The sequence below is a fragment of the Zingiber officinale genome, chromosome 4A (assembly GCF_018446385.1).
Source record: "Zingiber officinale cultivar Zhangliang chromosome 4A, Zo_v1.1, whole genome shotgun sequence".
In the NCBI taxonomy this organism is placed as follows: domain Eukaryota; kingdom Viridiplantae; phylum Streptophyta; class Magnoliopsida; order Zingiberales; family Zingiberaceae; genus Zingiber; species Zingiber officinale.
In genome coordinates this window covers 123,457,554-123,476,570 of record NC_055992.1, presented here as the reverse complement: position 1 = coordinate 123,476,570, position 19,017 = coordinate 123,457,554, and the positions used below count along the sequence as shown (strand labels likewise).

At 38.8% G+C, this 19,017-nt stretch overlaps 4 protein-coding genes and 1 pseudogene across 4 annotated transcripts; 2 read left to right on the top strand and 3 right to left on the bottom strand.

Annotated features, from left to right (window-relative positions):
- The first annotated feature begins 5,424 nt into the window (after positions 1-5,424).
- On the top strand, positions 5,425-10,076 carry LOC121970910 (calmodulin-like). The gene is made up of 4 exons (XM_042521908.1): positions 5,425-5,610; positions 6,741-6,898; positions 9,438-9,518; positions 9,673-10,076. Exons 1-4 carry the CDS (start codon positions 5,535-5,537, stop codon positions 9,805-9,807), a joined length of 450 nt encoding a protein of 149 aa, XP_042377842.1. The 5' UTR covers positions 5,425-5,534; the 3' UTR covers positions 9,808-10,076.
- On the bottom strand, positions 10,076-10,819 carry LOC121970908 (zinc-finger homeodomain protein 8-like). The gene has a single exon (XM_042521907.1). It carries the CDS (start codon positions 10,693-10,695, stop codon positions 10,141-10,143), a length of 555 nt encoding a protein of 184 aa, XP_042377841.1. The 5' UTR covers positions 10,696-10,819; the 3' UTR covers positions 10,076-10,140.
- A 446-nt stretch (positions 10,820-11,265) lies between these two features.
- Positions 11,266-15,234, top strand: LOC121972738. The gene is made up of 12 exons (XM_042524380.1): positions 11,266-11,352; positions 11,683-12,217; positions 12,408-12,497; positions 12,576-12,634; positions 12,740-12,756; positions 13,127-13,180; positions 13,419-13,500; positions 13,583-13,756; positions 13,870-13,965; positions 14,061-14,229; positions 14,358-14,671; positions 14,768-15,234. The coding sequence occupies exons 1-10, from the start codon at positions 11,266-11,268 to the stop codon at positions 14,139-14,141; spliced, it is 1,275 nt and encodes a 424-aa protein (XP_042380314.1). The 3' UTR covers positions 14,142-14,229; positions 14,358-14,671; positions 14,768-15,234.
- LOC121970911 (protein ELF4-LIKE 3-like) lies at positions 14,231-15,262 on the bottom strand. Its single transcript, XM_042521909.1, has 2 exons — positions 15,124-15,262; positions 14,231-14,711 (listed from the first exon to the last, which is right to left on the bottom strand). The coding sequence occupies exon 2, from the start codon at positions 14,686-14,688 to the stop codon at positions 14,374-14,376; it is 315 nt and encodes a 104-aa protein (XP_042377843.1). The 5' UTR covers positions 14,689-14,711; positions 15,124-15,262; the 3' UTR covers positions 14,231-14,373.
- A 253-nt stretch (positions 15,263-15,515) lies between these two features.
- LOC121973622 lies at positions 15,516-16,701 on the bottom strand (annotated as a pseudogene).
- Positions 16,702-19,017: the final 2,316 nt, after the last annotated feature.

Sequence of the window (19,017 nt, the reverse complement as noted above, 5' to 3'; positions counted from 1 at the left end):
GATCTTCGACTGGTGGCACGAAGCTCCGACGAACCTGCACAGAAGTCGGGCCGGGAAGGGGTTCCCGGCGGCGACCCTCCGACGCTCAAGTCAGGCGAAGCTCAAGAAAAGAAACAGTGGCTTCAAAACTCGTAGAATGCGTACCTCCGGCGAAGAATGAGGGCCTTTATATAGGGTAGCGAAGAAGTGAGTGTACACCTACCGAGGTGTACACGTGTCCATGGCCCATACTCCAGTAAGGACTTGTCAGTGAGGTTCCCTAACCCATACTGCTACAGTCTCAGCATGTCCTCGATGAGACAGCGAAATCCCCTGTCACAAGATTTGGAGCATGGCCCACACGTGAAACATACCTGCTGTCAGAAAAAGACGTTCCTTGTCCTTTTCCCCTTTGCTCCAGATCTGGCTTCCGGGCGGACATCTCCCTCAACATCCGGCCGGACATATGCGGTGGTTTACTTGGGGAGATCCTCCATCACGTGCTTTGTGGAGACTATTAGCAGTGTTACCTTATGGCTTTGGCCGAGCGTGAAGTCCGCTCGGCCCCGCGACCTTTTCCACTGAGCGCCGGAACCCTGATTTCGACAGGGCGCCTTTAACCATCAGCCGAATATCGTCCGGTCGACCAGCCGATCGGACCCATCCCTCTCCGGATGGACAACTGCCATTGTGACTTCCACGTGGCGTTGACTCCACAGGACAGGGTCCCCTGTTCTTACTACCGGATCATATATATATAACAGATTTAAAAATATAAAAAATATATTTAAAATTTAATTTATTTAAACAAATATCTAATAAATTTTATTAATTAGATTAAGATATATAAAAAAATATTCTCAGACTTGTTAATGACTTAATGTTATATATTTCATTATTTTGTATTGTTTGATATAATTAAATTTTATTATCATGTTATGTCTTGTTATATATAATTTTTTCAGATTATCTGTTATCAATGGCAAGCAATCCATCTTCGACAGCATTTGTCACTCGATCCGAATTCGGGATTCTTAGAAGAAAGTCAAATGACATCGGATGGGAGTTTGGGATATTGATTGATCCTAAGAACCTCGACAAAATTAAATGTAAGTTATGTGGAAAAGCAATGTCAAGGGGAGTAGCTAGGATAAAGGAGCACATTGGAAATATACCTGGAAATGTATCTGGTTGTCGAAAAGCATCTCAAGAAGATAAAAATAAGTGCAAACAGACTATTTTAGAAGAGAGGAACAGAAAGAAGAACAAAATAATGGAAGAACAAAGTTGTAGAGCAGAGGTGACTATTTCTCTAGACGAAGAAGAAAGTCTTGAAATTGAAGGGATTGATGGAATTAAAAAACCTCTTCCACTTGGCCCCATGGATAGATATGCATCGACAATTGCTCCAGAAAATGTAGACTCCAGTGGAAGTAAAGTGCTTCGCCAAAAAAATATAAATGAGGCTCTTTTCAAAGAGAGAACTCAACAAGTTTAACAATATATTGGGAGATGAGTTTATTAAAATGGAATCTCATTCAATGTTGTTGATAATGATAGCTTCAAGCAACTAATAGAGGCAGTGGGTCAATTTAGATCAGGATTCAAGCCTCCAACTCAATATCAACTTAGGGAGCCACTATTGAAAGCCGAAGTTGAAAGAACAAAATAATTGCTGAAGAAACATGAAGAAGAATGGGCAAAGAATGGATGCTTGATCATGATAGATGCATGGAGTGATAGAAAAAGCAGAAACATCTTAAATTTGTGTGTTAATTGCAAGGAGGGTACTATATTTTTAGAGTCTAAGGAGTCTTCAGACGAGACGCATACAACTGAATTTATTTTTGAGTATGTTGACAAGTGTATTGAACAAGTAGGAGCTCAGAATATTGTTCAGATTATAACAGACAATGTCATCAACAATATGACTGCGGCTAAATTAATGAGAGAAAAGCGACCTGGGATTTTTTGGAATTCTTGTGCAACTCACACGGTTAATATCATGCTTGAAAGTATTGACAAACTTTCACGATATAAAAAGGTTATTGAGCAATTCAAGTCTTTACCATTTTCATCTATGCTCACCATAAGACTTTGTCATTGATGAGAAGTTTCACGAAGAAGAGATACATAGTCCGACCAGGAGTTACCAGATTTGTATCAAATTTTCTTACATTACAAAGTTTGCTTGAAAAAAAAGCTAGTTTAAGGGTCATGTGTACAAGTGATATGTGGGAGAAATGTAAATGGTCAAAAACAAACAAAGGAAAATTGGCTTACTCTACAGTGATGAGCATGAGTTTTTGGAATGGTGTGACACTTTGTTTGAAAATATTTTCTCCTTTGGTAAGTGTTCTTCAATTGGTAGATGGAGATAGAAAGTCAACGATGGGGTTTCTATATGGGGAGCTTATTCAAACTAAAGAAGATATCAAGGTGGCTCTGAATAATGTGGAATTAAATTATCAGCCTATCATAATCATTATTGAGTCAAAAATGAAGGATAGACTTGATACATCATTGCATACCATTGCTTTTTTGTTGAATCCTTATTTTTACTATAAAGATAGTTCTATTGCTCTTTATGAGGAGGTCGCGACGGGGATTTTTGAATGCATGGAAACTTTGCATGCCAATGAGTTAGATCTTCAAGATACAATTATTAACAAAGAATTTCCAAAATATAGATATAAGACAGGGTTATTTGGAAAAACATTGACAGCAAAAGCATGTGAAAAGAATGATGATACATTTGATCCATATGCATGGTGGAGTACATACGGTGCTCACACACCTAACTTGCTAAGGTTGACATTGAGGATATTTTCATTAACTACAAGTTCATCTGGGTGTGAAAGAAATTGGAGTACATTTGAAGGAGTAAGTTTTAAACTTTCAGTCTTTAATTAAATTAGCTATAATTTTTAATGTCTATACTCTATATTCAGGTACTAACTATAATATTTACTTTCTCTATTTTTTTTAGATTCATACAAAGAAAAGAAATAAGTTGGATGCCAACAAGTTGAACAATCTAGTATTTGTCCAATTTAATGCTAGATTGTTGAACAAACAAAAAAAATAAAAAGAAAGGAATGTCAATATCCTTCTTGCAAAAGATACTTCAAATGCACAAGGTTGGATTGTAGATGGTGGGGAAGATGATAAAGTTGAACTAGGTTCCGGGCTCACTTGGCAAATGGTTGATGAAGCAAGTGGAGCAGATGAAAATCTACAACCCTGAAGAAGCTCTTGAGTGAGAGAACTTCATGAAGATGATTTTGAATCTGAAGAAGAAGACGAGGATCACAATAATGATATTGAGTTTGTGTCCGATGAAGAACAAGTTATTGAAAATTATGGAGAAGAAGAAGTAGAATAAATATGAGTCTATGAGATATTATTAGTTATGTAATTTTGAACTCATTTTGTTAAGACATGATTTATGTTATTCAACAATTATATTTTGCTTAGTGGTTACTAGTTCACAATGTATTGTAATCTTAAATTGAACTATTACTACTATTTTCTAATGTTTTCCACCACTAAAGTTGTTTTAGCTTATAGCAAGGTTTTAAAATTCGAGTTGGATATATGTTCTACTATTTACTACATGATTATAATAATTTACTGTATGTTCAACTATTTCTTTTACTCATATTTACTGAGTCTAGTATATTGTCTTTGCACAAAACTATTAGTTTTCTTTTATAGTTTTTCATTTTTTGGTATTGGAAAGTATGCATTTATTTCAGCATATATAGTTAGATCTCCATTACTATGAAATTGTTTAAGACAATATTTATATTTGCATATGACATTATCCACAGTCCACATGAAAAACAAGGGATATCGAGGAATCCGCCTAGCGGCGCCTATTCCCCGCCTAGTCGGCGTAGGCACTGGTCTGCCGCCCGACTAGCGCCTAGCAAATTTTAGAACCTTGCGCAGTAGTAGCGTAGCAGCAATACAATATGTTCAGAGCAGCAGAAGGGTCGTAGTACCTGATGAAGAAGTTCTATCTTAAGTGCTAGTTGAACTAGGCTTATATGGAGTGTTGAGGGTGCCTTCAGCCTTGTCTGAGGCACCTCTAGGTGTAAATCTAATCCTTTAAGCTTCGGTCACAATAAGTCGCGCGGACTATGACTTCTATCCACTTGAGAGTACCTTCCAGGCGCTCTAAGGCACCTCCGCGCCACATTCCAGGGTGCCTCCAACCACATGGGAGGCACCTCCATGCCTTTCAGCGAGGGCTCTTCGGCCAACACTACAAGGCGCCTTCAACCAACGCGCGAGGGGCGCCTCCAGCACTGTTCATCCCTGACTTAAAATGTATTTTCACCCTTGCAGCAGTATTAATCTAAATAACAAACTATACCTACAAAATAAAGTTAGCATAATTCAATATAAGAGATTATTAATTAGATCCTATCTTCCCAAGACCAAGATTTAGTTATGGTATCAGTTTAGATTTTCAAAATGGATCTAAACTAAACCAGCGCCTACAGTCCCATAGGGACTCGCCCTTACTGGATCACTCTCCTCCGGTAACTTACCTCACTTATCATTTGCAATCACTTGACTTACCTTTGACCCATCAGGTTTTCCCCTAGTTGTCAAGTCTGCAGATCCAACTGAACTTTGGCCAACTGTCAGGTCTTGCAGATTCAATTATATTTTCTATCAGATATCAGACTGATGTCAGGTCCTGTAGACCCATCAATTCTTACACATTTGATAACAAGGTTAAAAAATAAAATATCTAATTTTAATGTATTTGTTATTTATTAAAACATGAGTTTGATCATTGATGTTGACTGTAGTAGTAGTAGTAATAATAATAATAATAATAATAATAATAATATTTAAGATTTAAGATTTACCATTCAAAGTTTAAAATTTAGAATTTCATTATAACTATGTAACCGCTTCTACGAATATTTTAAAGTGGTTTGATTAATTTAAAATAATTTTAATAAAATTTAAATGGGTAGTCATAACTTAAAATGATTTTTTACCAACTTAGTCGGTAGTCATAACTTCTATAAAACAAAGAGTATTTTAAAAACAAAAAAATAGGATGCTATTTTGATTTTTTTTTTTACAATTTGTATAATTTGGGCATCCTTTTTATTTTCATTTTCCATTCTTTACTTTAAATTTAAAAATGATGTTGAATAAATAAATGAATAAATAATTTTTATATAAATATATTTTATGTATAATATTTTTTGATTAAATTGAATTTAAAAAATATTTTATTTGGTATGGTGTATAATTGTTATTACAACAGCCCTGGAATAATGACTTTTTTAACTTTTTAAAAATATAGGAAAGAGGAGTATTGGCCCGCATTGTGCGTGTTTCAGTGGGGTCCGACTTAGGCGCGCGTAACGGGTCGACAAGGAGTCTTCAGAAGTCGTCAAGCAAGTCAAGCCCTTGTTCGCCTCGCCCAATATAAAACCACCGGGAAAGGAGTGAGGAAGACGAAATCAAGGACGCGGAAAGAAGAAGAGCGCAAAGTAGTGAATCGTCTATCCTCATTGCGATCAATGGCGGAGCAGTTGACGGAGGAGCAAATCGCTTTTTTCAAGGAGGCATTCAGCCTCTTCGACAAGGACGGAGACGGTATCCCTTCTCTTCTCCCGCTTCTACCTTAAATGGAACCCTAGGTTGTCCGCAATGTGTCTTCTCGTGGTGTTTCTCTGTGAGTTGTAAGATATTGAGATAGGTGGATCATGGATCCCTGCTGTCTCTTTATCATGTGCGAACTCTGCAATCGAAATGATGATGGGGCCTTTTTTGCGTCGATCTTGATAGAGGGTGATCTTATGTTGGGCAATGTTAATGTTAGACATTCTTACGTTTTTCTTCTGATTCATCTGGTTCATGGTTTCTCTCTTTCTATAATTTCTTGAGCGAGGAAAAGTTTCGCACCTGATTCTGTGGATTCGTGTGCACAAAAAACTAAACATTTCTTTTTATCATCACTGTAAACAAGTTGGTTGCAAACGGAATTGATTGCTCACAATGCTTTTAGTAAACTAGTGTGTCAGTTGCACTGAATGAGCAAATGGAATGGGAAATTGGGATCAATCGTATCAAGTTGCTTAAATATAGTGTGAAACCAAGCTACAATTAAATCAAATGACACGCGGATGGTGCATCATTCTTTCAAATGACAACATGTTTATTAGTAATAGCATGTTTCTTATTTTTGTTGTTTCAATTTTTTAGGCAAGAATCATTGCTGCCGCACTTCTAATAAATATCTTCCCTTATCTAACGTGGCGTACAAGAATATTTCATACAACTGGGTATGAGTTCTAAGACTGTTGAGATGCATATGACCTAGCAGATGAAATTGTAACATAAAATGTGTACACGTGTTCTATAGCTAATCTTGACTATCATCTAGAGTTTTAATCATCAATACAATTTCTTTATGTACTCTTAGAAGTACTTTGATTTTTGTTTTATTGCATGTAAAGTAGGTTTACAGTTTGGTTTTTGATACCTTGTCTTTTAAGCATATACATGTTTTTAATTTACTTTCTTTTAAGCATAGCTTGTATATGAATGAAGAGTAAGGTTCCCTCAAATGCTTAAATCCATGTGCATCAGTTGGAAAGTTTGTCTGATATTTGTTATGTATTTGAGGTTATGTATGCCCAAGAAATAGTTTTTCAATGGTTACTTTCACATTGGTATTGGACTGGTGTCTGGAGATTAATATATGCATCTTTTCCTTTGTCTAGGCTGCATAACTACAAAAGAGTTGGGCACCATTATGAGATCCTTAGGCCAAAACCCAAGTGAAGCTGAATTGAGAGATATGATCAGCGAAGTTGATGCTGACCAAAATGGAACAATTGATTTTCTTGAGTTCTTGAATCTGATGACACGTAAAATCAAGGTCAGATTTCACTTTATGTGCTTTTGTTTTTTTGCTTCATAGCATCTCTTTGATGAAATTAAAACATGATGGTTGCTGCTCTTTTTGTGTCCACAGGTAGGTTTTTCTTATATGTACATTCTCCTATGATATTATTTTATAATGCAAGTCTGAAAAAATTTTCTAGCAAAAAAACTAATGAAAACAGCTAGTGACTTGAGATCTGTCGTAGTTGTCAAGTATTGCAGAGATTTTGATCTTTGATAGATTGACATTGAGGCATTGTTTTCTGGCACTGCATAAATGCGGAAGAATCACTGATGGCCAGGATCAGGTTACATCCACAGAAAGGATCAGGTAGGTAAGGGGCTTAGATTTCTATATATAGAACTGGAGGTGAGGTTGGATGGAAGTAGCAAGGGTAAAAGAGGAGTTGCATGGTTAGTTACCAAGTAGTTCATTCCAAAAAAAATTAGAGAACAATACACTCATGTGCAATTGTTACATTATAAAAATATATTAAATTTTATAATTTATACATACTTCTAATTTATATTTCTTGTGGTTATTAAATTATCTCAACATACTTCTTGAATTAAGAGCATATAAAGGAGAAAGCCATTAATTTTTCTTGAAACTAAATCATTAATTTGATAATTTTTGTGGGGTCAATTGACTCCACTTCGTACCATGTTTTCAGCACTGATAACTAATGTCCTAAACTGTATATTTTAACAATAACTATCTAGGGTTGCCAATGTGAAACCATATCTGGTCATTAAATATTGCCAACATTTAGGCACCTTTTTATTATTTTGAGTATCCTTTCTACACTGTCAAATCTAATTAATTAAGGTTGTGTAACTATGGTGCCCGTCAGTTGTCTTTAAATATATTGTTTATCCAAGCTATGCTTTAAGGCATCATAACACTTCTAATTTCATCTCAATTGATGAGGTGGCCTGCCTCTTGTTTCATATCGAACAACAAGCAAAGGGCAAAGTAGGTACCCATCCTTTGTGCATCACTACGTTGAAAATGTATAAAGCTGTGACGGTCTCATACCCCATAGATCAGGTGAACTATGCAAAAGTGTCCTCCGCAGTCATCATTTATTAATACACAGATCTATTAACGCATATGATACCGTGTTTAAGGTGGGCCCCTTTGGCCTTTGGGATGAGTCAAAGTCTAGAAGGTCGGTTGACGTGGGAGTCAAAGTCAGAGTCAAAAGAATGGCCAACAACATTCGGAACAAGAGAATGCCCTACTGGACCTTCGGGCTGGCCGGGTCTTGAGTTTCAATCCGGGCCTCGAAGCCCGATTTCATAAACAATGATGAAGCATGGAGCCAAGTATCAATTACCCCAACCCAATGCTCTAGCCGATCGAACGTATGGTATGATCGGACATGCTAGACACTTGGTTGCTTGCGGCTCAAATAAAGAAGTTGAGTGAAAGCCGAGTCACCAACTACATTCATAAACACTGATCGTGTACCTCTCGGGAGTAAGAGTTGGTCGGACTATATCAGTAATTCGATTAGTTAGTCAAAGTAGACTATTGCGGGCCTTGCAGTTCAACAAATTGGCCTGCAATCCAACAAATTAATACACTTTGAAAGGTGTTAGAGCCAACCTATCTTGTTTGGAAGTGCTTCGAAATTTCACTATTCCTCTCCGAAAACGATCACTGACTTCAGTGTCAGAGGGTCCCGTCCTTCCCTGACATGGCAACTTACACTATTTGTGACACGCAGGATAGTGAGGAGTCTTCATCTGGTTAACACCCGAGCCACGTTCCCAGCCAGCCACCTTCACCGCTTTCGGACAGGATCAACATAGATCTATCTCATTGCTCATTTGTCACAAGGATGGTCTAGAAAGACAAGGGGAGGGGTATTGAGCCTACCACAGCTGTGAGAAGGTTGGAGGAAAATGGGCATTGGATGGGAGATAAACTTGCAACTGGAGTATGGGCTCGTATTGGATGTAACATAAACTTGGAGTTTCACAGCGAAACGAAAGCTTCCAGTAGGGAACAGAAGGGAGGTGTGAATGGGGGTGGCCGGATGGGTTGGGAAGGAGTAGGAGACTCCAGTATCATGTTAGAAATATATCTGTTTAGTTATGCAAAATGGGATTAAAACTTAATGCATTTACAGACTAAAATATTTGGTTTACTCAGAAACTAAGGCATTCAATTTAGGTTATATTTTTCTATTTTATCTAACAATTTACTGATATGGTGTGTGCTACTGATGTCTCCCTCAGCCATGAACAAATTATCTGCAGGTAAGCACGCATTATCATGCATGGCACATTCAACTACTCATATGTCCAGGCTTCTTCCATGGAAAAAGTCCCTATTCAATTTGTTATAGAATGATCCTTGTCCCTTGCTGAAAAGATGCAGTTGAATTTTATTTCATATGATATTATAAGTTAAGGAGATTTAGTTGAATCCACAGTGTTCTGATAAATAGTTCCTAAGCCTTATTTAATTATCATCTTTTAACCAAAATGATACATTCACTATATTTTGCTTTTGAATAATGAAGGATGCTGATTCTGAGGAGGAGCTGATGGAGGCATTCAAAGTGTTTGACAAGGACTCAAACGGGTTCATTTCTGCTCAAGAGGTGCCATATATTCCCAAGATTTGAATCCATAACATCGTCAGAGAACTCTGAGCCTGCTCATCGAATGACAAATACCTTGTATCAGGCTCTTGTCGAATCTGTAAACAGAGTCTATATAATACTGCTTTCTGCTTTCCTTTTTCTGCATTTGCAGCTCCGCCATGTGATGGCAAACCTGGGCGAGAAATTGACGGACGAGGAGGTCGACGAAATGATACGAGAAGCAGACATCAACGGCGATGGACAAGTGGACTATCAGGAGTTTGTGCAGATGATGTTGAACAAGTAATGCTTGCATCAGTTTATGGAGGCACTCTACCAAACTACCCCTGCTTGTTGTTCTGGGCCACAATCATGGCTAACCTGCCTTTTATGGTCGAGTGCTTCACATGAACATTTCGGTCTTTATTTCGAGACACAAATGAAAGATCAATAAGTATCTGATTAGTAAGTGAGTTAGATTCAAAGTAATTCTAGTCAAACATATTATGAATAAATTTGACTTCTGTAAAAGCATGTCAATGAATCAGATAGGAACACAGATAAAAGAGTTTTTCACGGAGGATTCAGATTTATTATTAAAATCATGTCCAAATCAAACACATTCTGCATGCAAATTAGCTCAATCAAGATCCTTTGCCTCCTCTTCCATCGCCTCGTCCCCGATCTTGATCACCTCCTCCACTCCTCCGTTCATAGCCGCTCCACCTCGAGCGGTGGCCTCCGACGACGCCACCAGTGCCGCCGCCGCCGCTACTGGAGCAGAACTGGCGCTGCCCTTGTGGTTGTGCATCCACACCTTGAACGCCTGCCTGGTCACCCCGATCCCGCGGCAGAACCTCGATACCTGATCCTCCTCGCCTCCAGCCCTGGCACGGCTCCTCGGGATCTTCCACCCAAGCCTCTCCGCGCAGCCAGCCATGCGCTGCTTCTGCTCCTCCGAAAACCTCGCCCGCGGCCGCCGCCTCTCACTCCGCTCCGGCAGGGTGCCGGCGATGCAGAAGTCTGTGCGGTGGAAGTTGCGGTGACAGCCGCATGCGCCGCACTGCAGCTGGCGGTCGCCGGACGCCGGAATGAACCTGCAGCAGCCGTCCACGGTGTAGCCGGCGCCGTGCCTCAGCGAGTGGTTCCTCATGCACTCTTTATGCACCTCCCTCGCGCCCTCATGACCCTCCATCACCGTGGGTTCGAATGCTTCGGGGTGAATGTTCTTGGGAAGTTTAGGGGGGATTTATCGAGTAGAGGGAGCAATTTGAAATTACATCCGAGGACATGCCATATTTAACCTATTTCTCATTCCTACAGGCCTCGGCGGTGTCAAAATAGTAAATTCGCGTATGCGGAATTCCTACTCCGGGTGGTTCCTTCTTCGGATATGGTTGCATCGATGGTCGTATTTCAAAGCTGACAAAACTTTGTTAGAATACTTTAATGATTATTCTCACTGAGTTTACGTTACAAAGAGAAGGCTTAATCTCCTAAATCATCACTCCAAAAGGTTTTCATATGCTGAAATGTCTTTGTTTTTTAGGGAAATGTAGCATGAATATGAGTGCATTCCTTAGGATGATCGAAGTTGATTATTATATTGTTTGAGTAAATCATTAAATTAAATAAATATATTTAATAGAAATTTAATTGTGGATATAAATAAATTTTTAAGGAGAATTTTTTATACAAACAAAATTTTAACAATAAATCAAATACACGAACAAGAAATTTATTAATTTCATATCAATATTGTTTCATGTCGTCGGACGATGATAGTGATTTCTCTCGTAAAGGTGTCCTGGTGCCGACGGTGAGACCTCGCCACTGGCAATCATATCAGAAAGTAATGCTAAGGAGCTTGCTGATCGAAAGTTAAGGCTCTGTCGTCGAAGAAGATGGTGGAGGACTTGGAGAGGATGCGATAGACAAAAGCCTGAAGAAAAATGAATAGCGGAATAGGAGAAGAAGTCATCCATCACTCTAATTAAGTGATTAAAATGGTTAAGATGGAGAGATTATTAAGATAAGAGAGCAAGCAAGAGTCGTTATATATATATATATAGGCTCAGTAATGTTTTGTACGTGATCGTGAGCGACGCGTAAATGTGACGTCGGTCGTAGTTCGTATCACGTGCCAGCTGACGGAAACTAAAACGTGCATGAAATCTTTTAGTGGAATTATGTTAATTGCAACTACTATGAATTTGATAAAAGAAACATTAAAATTAATTATATACTAATATCGAGTCAAATTCAAGAAGCATGGTCCTGTCGAGTCCGAACCGGTATAAACCTGCGGGCCACAGCCCTTCAGCCCATAATACCCTGGCCGGGCCGGACCGGGCAGTGTCATGCAACGGGCAGCCCAGCCCGCTCTAATTGCCATGCCCCGGTACATGCGGGTCGCCGATGGCAATCTCGTAAATATCCGGTCACTCCCAACTCAATCTCTTACGGGGTTTGGGCTTCGCCCTTCTTCTCTGCCGCGCCTTATCTCCAACCTCAGAAGCCTCCAACGGCGGTCGCTCATCGTCTCCGCTCGACGTCGCCCGCACCTCGTATCGTCCTTTATCTCTCATCATCTCAATCGTTTGATTCCCGTACGCCCTCCTTCCACAGGAAAACCCCTCGGCCGGCACCGCTGGCGTGCCGCTGCTCCAAGAAGAAAGAAGCCAACTTCGCCGATCAACTCCTCGACTACATAGAAGGTAAGTATTGTAATGCAATTTCATCTGGACGTAGTTTTTTTTTTCTTGATTTGAGAAAGAAGTTTGTATCTCGTGTAGGATTGTCTCTTTTCTCACTTGATCGCGGAATAAAACTTTTCTAACAAATCGTCTGAGATTCATTAGTTTATATGTGCACTTTTGATGTGAGAAGATTAACCTTATTTTCTAGGCGGGCCTAAGTTGAGGAAGTGGTATGGAGCGCCTGATTTGCCTCCTAAGGATGGTGATCTGGAGGATGAGGATGAGGATGAATCTTCAGGTAGAATGAAATTTATGCATACTATAACTTGTATCTTTGTGGTCCATATCAATAACCTTTTACCTTGATGGATACTAGAGATCGAAGAAACACGCGATGCTGTGCTGGTCACTGATGGTGAAAGCGAAATTGGTCAGGTGAGGCCTTTCTGACCTAGACAGGAGAGATTATCTCTTCATTAATGTATAATGTTCATTTTGTTTTGGAAGTAACTAGTTCACATTGTATTTCAATGCTAAAAGTTCGCTAGTTCTTTCATGTATCAATATCCAATATCAGTCAAATTTGCTTCTTCTTCTTCTTCTTCGACAATTAGTCTTTTTCCTTCCAAATTATTTCCAAGTTTTGATTTCTAACCAATCTAGGCATAGCCAATATGATAGTTTCTTCAGTTTACTATTTCTTCTGTGGTTTACACTTACACTAGATGGTAATCCTTTCATTGATTCTTAAGCGTGTCCGGATAAAGCAATAGTTGGATAAACGAGCTGCTGCTGATGCCTTTGGAACTTATGTTGAGGAGAACACCTGCACAATTATGATAGCACTGATCATATTTCTACAAAGTAGAGTGGATTCTTTGAATCCTTTGCTTTATGTAGTCATTGGTTGGAGATCTGAATGACAAGACCTTTCTCACAAAGACTCTCAGAGGTGTTTGTGCGATCATTTGTGCATCAGATGTATGTATTTTTGAATTCTGATGTGTACTTCGATTCTTTCTATATTCCAGATGTCTAGAATATATATACTTGTTTAGGTTTACTACACTCATTTTCGATTCTGACTTCTGTTTTTGCCATAGAAAAGATAGACTTAAAGGTATTTGATTCTTGCATAGTTGATGTTGCTTGCTAATCTGTGAAGGCAATGTGATTCCATTTTCTTTTGTCTCATCTGACTGTTATGATCTTTTGCTAGACTCTCTTATCTTGCAGGATGGTTTTTTTTTTCTGATGTAGCTCGAACAAAAGGTGTAAACCACATTGTTCTTCTATCTCAGGTCCTCAAGTTTTTCATGGAGCAAATTCTCATGTTTTATCTCTCGTCATGGTCTTCAAGCATGAATTTTGATCAGATTGCAGTTGGCGTATTACAAAGGAAGCGGCGGATTTCAAGCAATTATGAATAGCAAAGCCAGAGAGCTGGCGGATAGAGATGAAAAGGTTGTGATAACGGCTGGTGTTCCATACACAATAATAAGAACTGGCTTGCTGCAGAGTGTTCCTAGCGGCGATCACGCTTTCAGCTTCAGCAAGGTACTTAACAATAATTTGAATTAAGCAACAAGGGCATTCATATCTGATAATGTAGGCATTTTTTGATGCAATTTATTCAATCCTTCTCACAAGCATGTCGTCACCAAATGTAGGGTGATGCAGCAAAGGGAAATCTGAGTAAAGAGGATGCAGCAGTTATTTGTGTGGAGGCACTCGAGTCACCACCAGAGGAAGGTCTAATATTTCAAGTAAGCTAAGTTTGAAGATGCATTTAACCCAAACTGCATCATGTGTTTCTGCAACACTGATAGGGAGTGCTGATGATGTAGTGATATTTGTGTAGGTGGCAAATGGGGAAGAAAAGGTTACAGACTGGAAGGTGAAATTTGCTGCCCTTATTGAAGGCACTGGAGTATCACAATGATGCTCACTTCTTATTGATGGTTTCGTTAGAATGAAATTTGAGATATAGATGGCATTTAGAAGACGAACAACGTGATGATCACAACAACGTAAGAAATAATCACCTTTTATTTCGATCTGCAAGCTGATCATCTGCAAAGCTTATACAATGTTCTGTATGCTAACAAGTGTAAGCTGTCTCATTCTCTTCTTCCCAACTTGATATCTCTCTATCTAGGTAATTGAATGATTCTTTACGCCGGTCTGTTCCTCTTGTGGCCGCGCTTTCCATCAGAGTCTGCGTCCTTGGAGTAGGCAAATGGGACGGAGAGATTGCCGTAGAGATCGACTATGCGGCGGATGTTGTCGTTGAGCTCTCGGATGAGGCCGACGTTGCGGCTGAGGTTGTCGGGGATTCTGGACTCGTGGTTCTGGTTGATCTCGTTGATCAGGAGCCTGTTCTGGTCCAGAATGCTCTGCACCTGGAGGAAGTTCCTTTGCAAGGCCCCCAAGAGTTTGCCCTCGATTTGACTTCCATTGCCGATGACCAAGGTATCCATCTCCAACATCCCCTCCTTTGTCGCCAGGAGCCCTGCAAAGTGTGAAGACTTTAAATCAAATTCAAAAGGCGTATCGGAAACTTGTTAGGGTTTACTAGGGGAGGAGAAATAGTTGCCATGGAAGCTTCATTTCAGAAAGGCAACGCAAGCGAGGCGATCATGACACCCAAATGCTCGCCGCCGCTATCTTGAAGTCTCATTTAACAAATTCTTCTTTTGAACAATCAAGACGATAATCAAATAAGGAAAACCGAAACAAAGAAAAAAACAGCCATCAGAGTGCACGAACGGAAGAGAAAATAAAACCAGGGAACCAAATCGTACCATATTCACCATGGCCCAAAAGAAAGCTCGGTAAAATAGATCTATGATGCAACCCAAACGCATGAAAAAAGAGATCTTAAAGGTGGGATCTTTTTCGTGGCAGATTGTCATGAAACATACCTCAGAGATGTGAAGGGCAGCGGCGAGAGGAACGAGACGATGAAGGAGCGAAAACCTCGATGATATCGGCAATTTAGTCGAATCTGGAGAGGAATGCGGCAAATGAGAGAGGTGCAGAAAATCACGAAAAGAGTTTCTGTGGAGGAAAGCAGCGGCGTGGCCTTGTCCCCTCGGGTTTTGCGTATGTGAGTGTGAGTCAGGGATCAGATATGTCCATTTCAATCTTAAATACTCATGATAAATATAGGTTTATTTATTTTATATATAAATAATTTAGTTTAATGTTAAATGAGTTTATTAGATACTTTATGAGTTTATTAATAATAAACTAGTTTTTTAAATTTTATTTTTGATGAGTTATTAAAAACTCCTTTTATTTATTCTCACTCGACGTATGCTTCCCACTTGAATCTTGCACATTATTACCAAACTAACTAACTAAAAGATAAAATCTGCCTGAAGCAAATTCGCACTCAATTTCTGTGTGAAAGCCCCATGTACGGTCGAATCCGAGATCTTTCCGGCCAACTTTTGCGACTGCACAGAGGACTTTCACACAGAACTGCATAGGAGGAGTTTTGTTATCTACGACAGTAAGGAGAAGCTGGGAGGATCATCATTTTCCTCCCAAGTGCCGTTTGTTGCTCCTTCACTAGCCATCATGTCTTCAAGATCCTGACAGTTCTTGATGCCGTCACCTCTCTGCGATTCGTATCCAAACTCTTCGATCTCAATGCCGACGATGTTTGGCTCTTCCCAAGCACCTGAATCCAAAGGCCATGCCACTGCAAGCATGCCCATGGCAGAACCAGAGTAGCCTTCTGGGACGGCCAACAATGGCAGCATCAGAGGAGCATCCAGACCACAAAAGGCTCGAGCCATGTTGGAGTCAGCATCAGTCGGCAGAGATGCAACAGTGACCTTTCCTTGTGGTGGCGGCTTGGTCGCTGTGCAGCTAGAATTCGATTCGGTTCCAGTTGAAATTGTGCGATACGGATTGTTGAATTGAGGCAGTTCACCTTGCAGCTTCTTCACCAAGGTCGTGTTCCAGTAGTTCTTGATCTCGTTGTCGGTTCGCCGGGCAATCGCCTTGCAATCAGAGACCACCTGTGGCCGGCCCCAATTGGAAAACAAAAGGGAATCACTATACTCTACAAATACTTGTGGAACATCAATATGAAAATGACCTGTTTCCAAGTAGCTTGTGGAGTCTGATGATCAAGGCCTCCTCGCTGTCGGAGATGTTCCCCCTCTTGATGTCTGGGCGCAGGTAGTTGAGCCATCGGAGTCTGCAGCTCTTCCCGGAACGCTTAAGCCCTACGTGTATTCTCCAAATCCAACACTTTCTCTTGAGAAAATGTATAGACAACACTTTTCAGAATATGGAAATGAACTGAACTGAACTGACCGGCTCTTTTAGGTAGAGACTCCCATTTGCCCACCCCGTAAGTCGATATGTAGGAAACAAGCACCTTGTCTTGTTGAGGAGTCCATGCTCCTCTATTGATCATCCCCTCATTCGAAGAGCCCGGCTTCCTCCCCATTTCCTTGTCAACTATCTGTTGCCACTTAATTCAGTACTGTGACTCTCCGAGGAATCCCAAGGGCCTTTTATAGTTCAAAGTCCATGGTTTAGCGTGCTATTTGAAAGGTAGTTTTAGCAAGAAAAAGTGAAGTGGAAGGCCATGAAGGACCTCACGTAGGTGCTGCTCCATGTTTTAGAAGAGGACAAAAGAACAGCTCTGGTGACCATTGGCCTCTCTCGTGCCCATAAATTGTGGGACATGTTCAGAGGCACCTGCAAATTACCTGCCACGAGTGCTTCTCAGGTTTGTCGTCGTTTCATGGAAAGTTTCAAAGCTATCGCATCGAATGGTGAGGGCCATATTGAAAGCAGATGAAGAGACACTGATTGATATGAGACAGCTGAATTCCTCCATCACATATACAGAATAAATTAGCCTGGCTCAATTAAGTGTTTGCATGGATATGTTTGTGTAAAAATAAAAATGATATAAAAAAATTTAGAATATCCACATAAGTTATCCTATTCAAAAAAAAATTTATCTTAAATTTTAGATAGAATAATTAAAAATTTTCTGTATTAATTATTCTATTTATTTTCTAAATTTAGATTTGATGAATACTAATTCTTTAAATTTACGGAATAAAACCTCTATCCTAAAAATAAAATAATATTTTTTTTAATCTTTCTCATTCCACTCAATCTCTTTCCTTCCATTTAATCTCTCTCATTCCACTCATTTCATAAATATAATAATGAAAATAGAAGAAAGAGAAAAAATAATAAAAAAAAATTAAAGATGATAGAAATTTTAAGATATTTGATCTAGCGTATAATGAAAAATGATTATCTAAATTTAATAAAGTGGATTATTTATCTTAAATTTTAGATATAGTAATAAAGAAATTGATGTGGATGTGGATGTGAATTATTTGATTTGATTTGATTACGTGAATTGTGTTTATTATATATATATATATATCTATATATATATATATATATATATAAAAGAAATTACCATAATTTTGAGATTGAAGCGTCAAATCTTGATCGAATGCTCTTTAAAAGTCGAAACTATGCATTTAAATCTATTCCATCTTAATTAATTCGTTCTACATTTTTTTCACTATGCTTTAATATATTTTACTTATAAAAAAAAAATTAGGTGCCGGCATGACGAGCTTCTCCGCGAGATGGATGGACTAGGATGCGTTCAGCTTCAGCACAACCCTTTCCTGCTAGACGGATGAACGGGGATGCGTTCCGCACAATCCATCCCGATTTTAAATTCCAATCGTTATCCAAATCCAAATATATATTGGAGCCGTTATTGGGCCTACTTTGATGGGCCCATGATAATTTTACAAATTTAATTGTAATAACTTTCAAAAATAAAATAAAAAAATATTCTGACATATTTTTATTAATTAATAAGTCAATTTTTTTTTCTTCTTGCTATACCCTAATTCCCTTCACCTCTAACTTACCATATAATTATTAAGCTAAAGAAATCATTTTTAGTTAATTAAATCTTAACTATTTCTAAATTCTACGTCAATTCAATATATAAATCTTTGGTTAAAAATTTGATTTCTCGACTTAAATTATTGTAATGTGACAAGTCAAGTAAAAATTAAAAAATATATATATTAAATATAATTTGGGATCATAACAAAATTAATTTGGCAATACAATTTTTCTTAGGTCTGAATTATTGTAATGTGACAATTTGCCTTTCTTTGCTGAATGGAAGGTCTTTCCATGAGTTTTGCATCATCATTTGCCAAGCAGTTGCTCTCCCCCTCTCTCCCGTACTACTTCAAACAATGATAGTCCCACGGACATAGCTGAAATAGTAATTAAATGTAAATTTACTTGAGGTCGAGAAATTAAATTTCGGGATTGACAAGACATAAATTTCTATATCTCGTATAACTCATCCCCTTAAATCCACTTGTCTCCTTAATCGCTGTAATTATCTTCTTCGTATTGATTCTGAAACGGATTGATGGAAATATTGAAAACAAACGATTTGCATTTTTCCACTACTACAAACAATGACAATCGGAGGCACCACACTTAGACTCCTTGCATTTCTAACTCCATGCTAGTCAGCAACTAGAGATTCTCCAGCTACAAAACTAGAACGTGGAGCTCCACGATTCTTTGGAATTGGACTAACTTCGTCATTCTGCCAAACCATTTAGACCATATACTGTTAGTCTTGGTACGATCGATTAGAGAAGGGGTTGAATAGCCTGAAGTTATAATAAGAAATAGTCTCTTGCTTTTGCTTAGCAAGGATGTACAATTTAATTAAGCAAAATCGATTAATATCAAAGGAATAACAACTTAAAAATATAATAAGT

Coding starts and splice junctions, on each gene's coding strand:
- LOC121972738 (XM_042524380.1), top strand. CDS start 11,266: ATGTCGTCGGACGATGATAGTGATTTCTCTCGTAAAGGTGTCCTGGTG. Junction 11,353..11,682: donor ACTGGCAATCATATCAGAAA/GTAATGCTAAGG, acceptor GAAATCTTTTAG/TGGAATTATGTTAATTGCAA. Junction 12,498..12,575: donor GGATGAGGATGAATCTTCAG/GTAGAATGAAAT, acceptor GATGGATACTAG/AGATCGAAGAAACACGCGAT.
- LOC121970911 (XM_042521909.1), bottom strand. CDS start 14,688: ATGTTGGAGATGGATACCTTGGTCATCGGCAATGGAAGTCAAATCGAG.
- LOC121970910 (XM_042521908.1), top strand. CDS start 5,535: ATGGCGGAGCAGTTGACGGAGGAGCAAATCGCTTTTTTCAAGGAGGCA. Junction 5,611..6,740: donor CTTCGACAAGGACGGAGACG/GTATCCCTTCTC, acceptor TCCTTTGTCTAG/GCTGCATAACTACAAAAGAG. Junction 6,899..9,437: donor TGATGACACGTAAAATCAAG/GTCAGATTTCAC, acceptor TGAATAATGAAG/GATGCTGATTCTGAGGAGGA.
- LOC121970908 (XM_042521907.1), bottom strand. CDS start 10,695: ATGGAGGGTCATGAGGGCGCGAGGGAGGTGCATAAAGAGTGCATGAGG.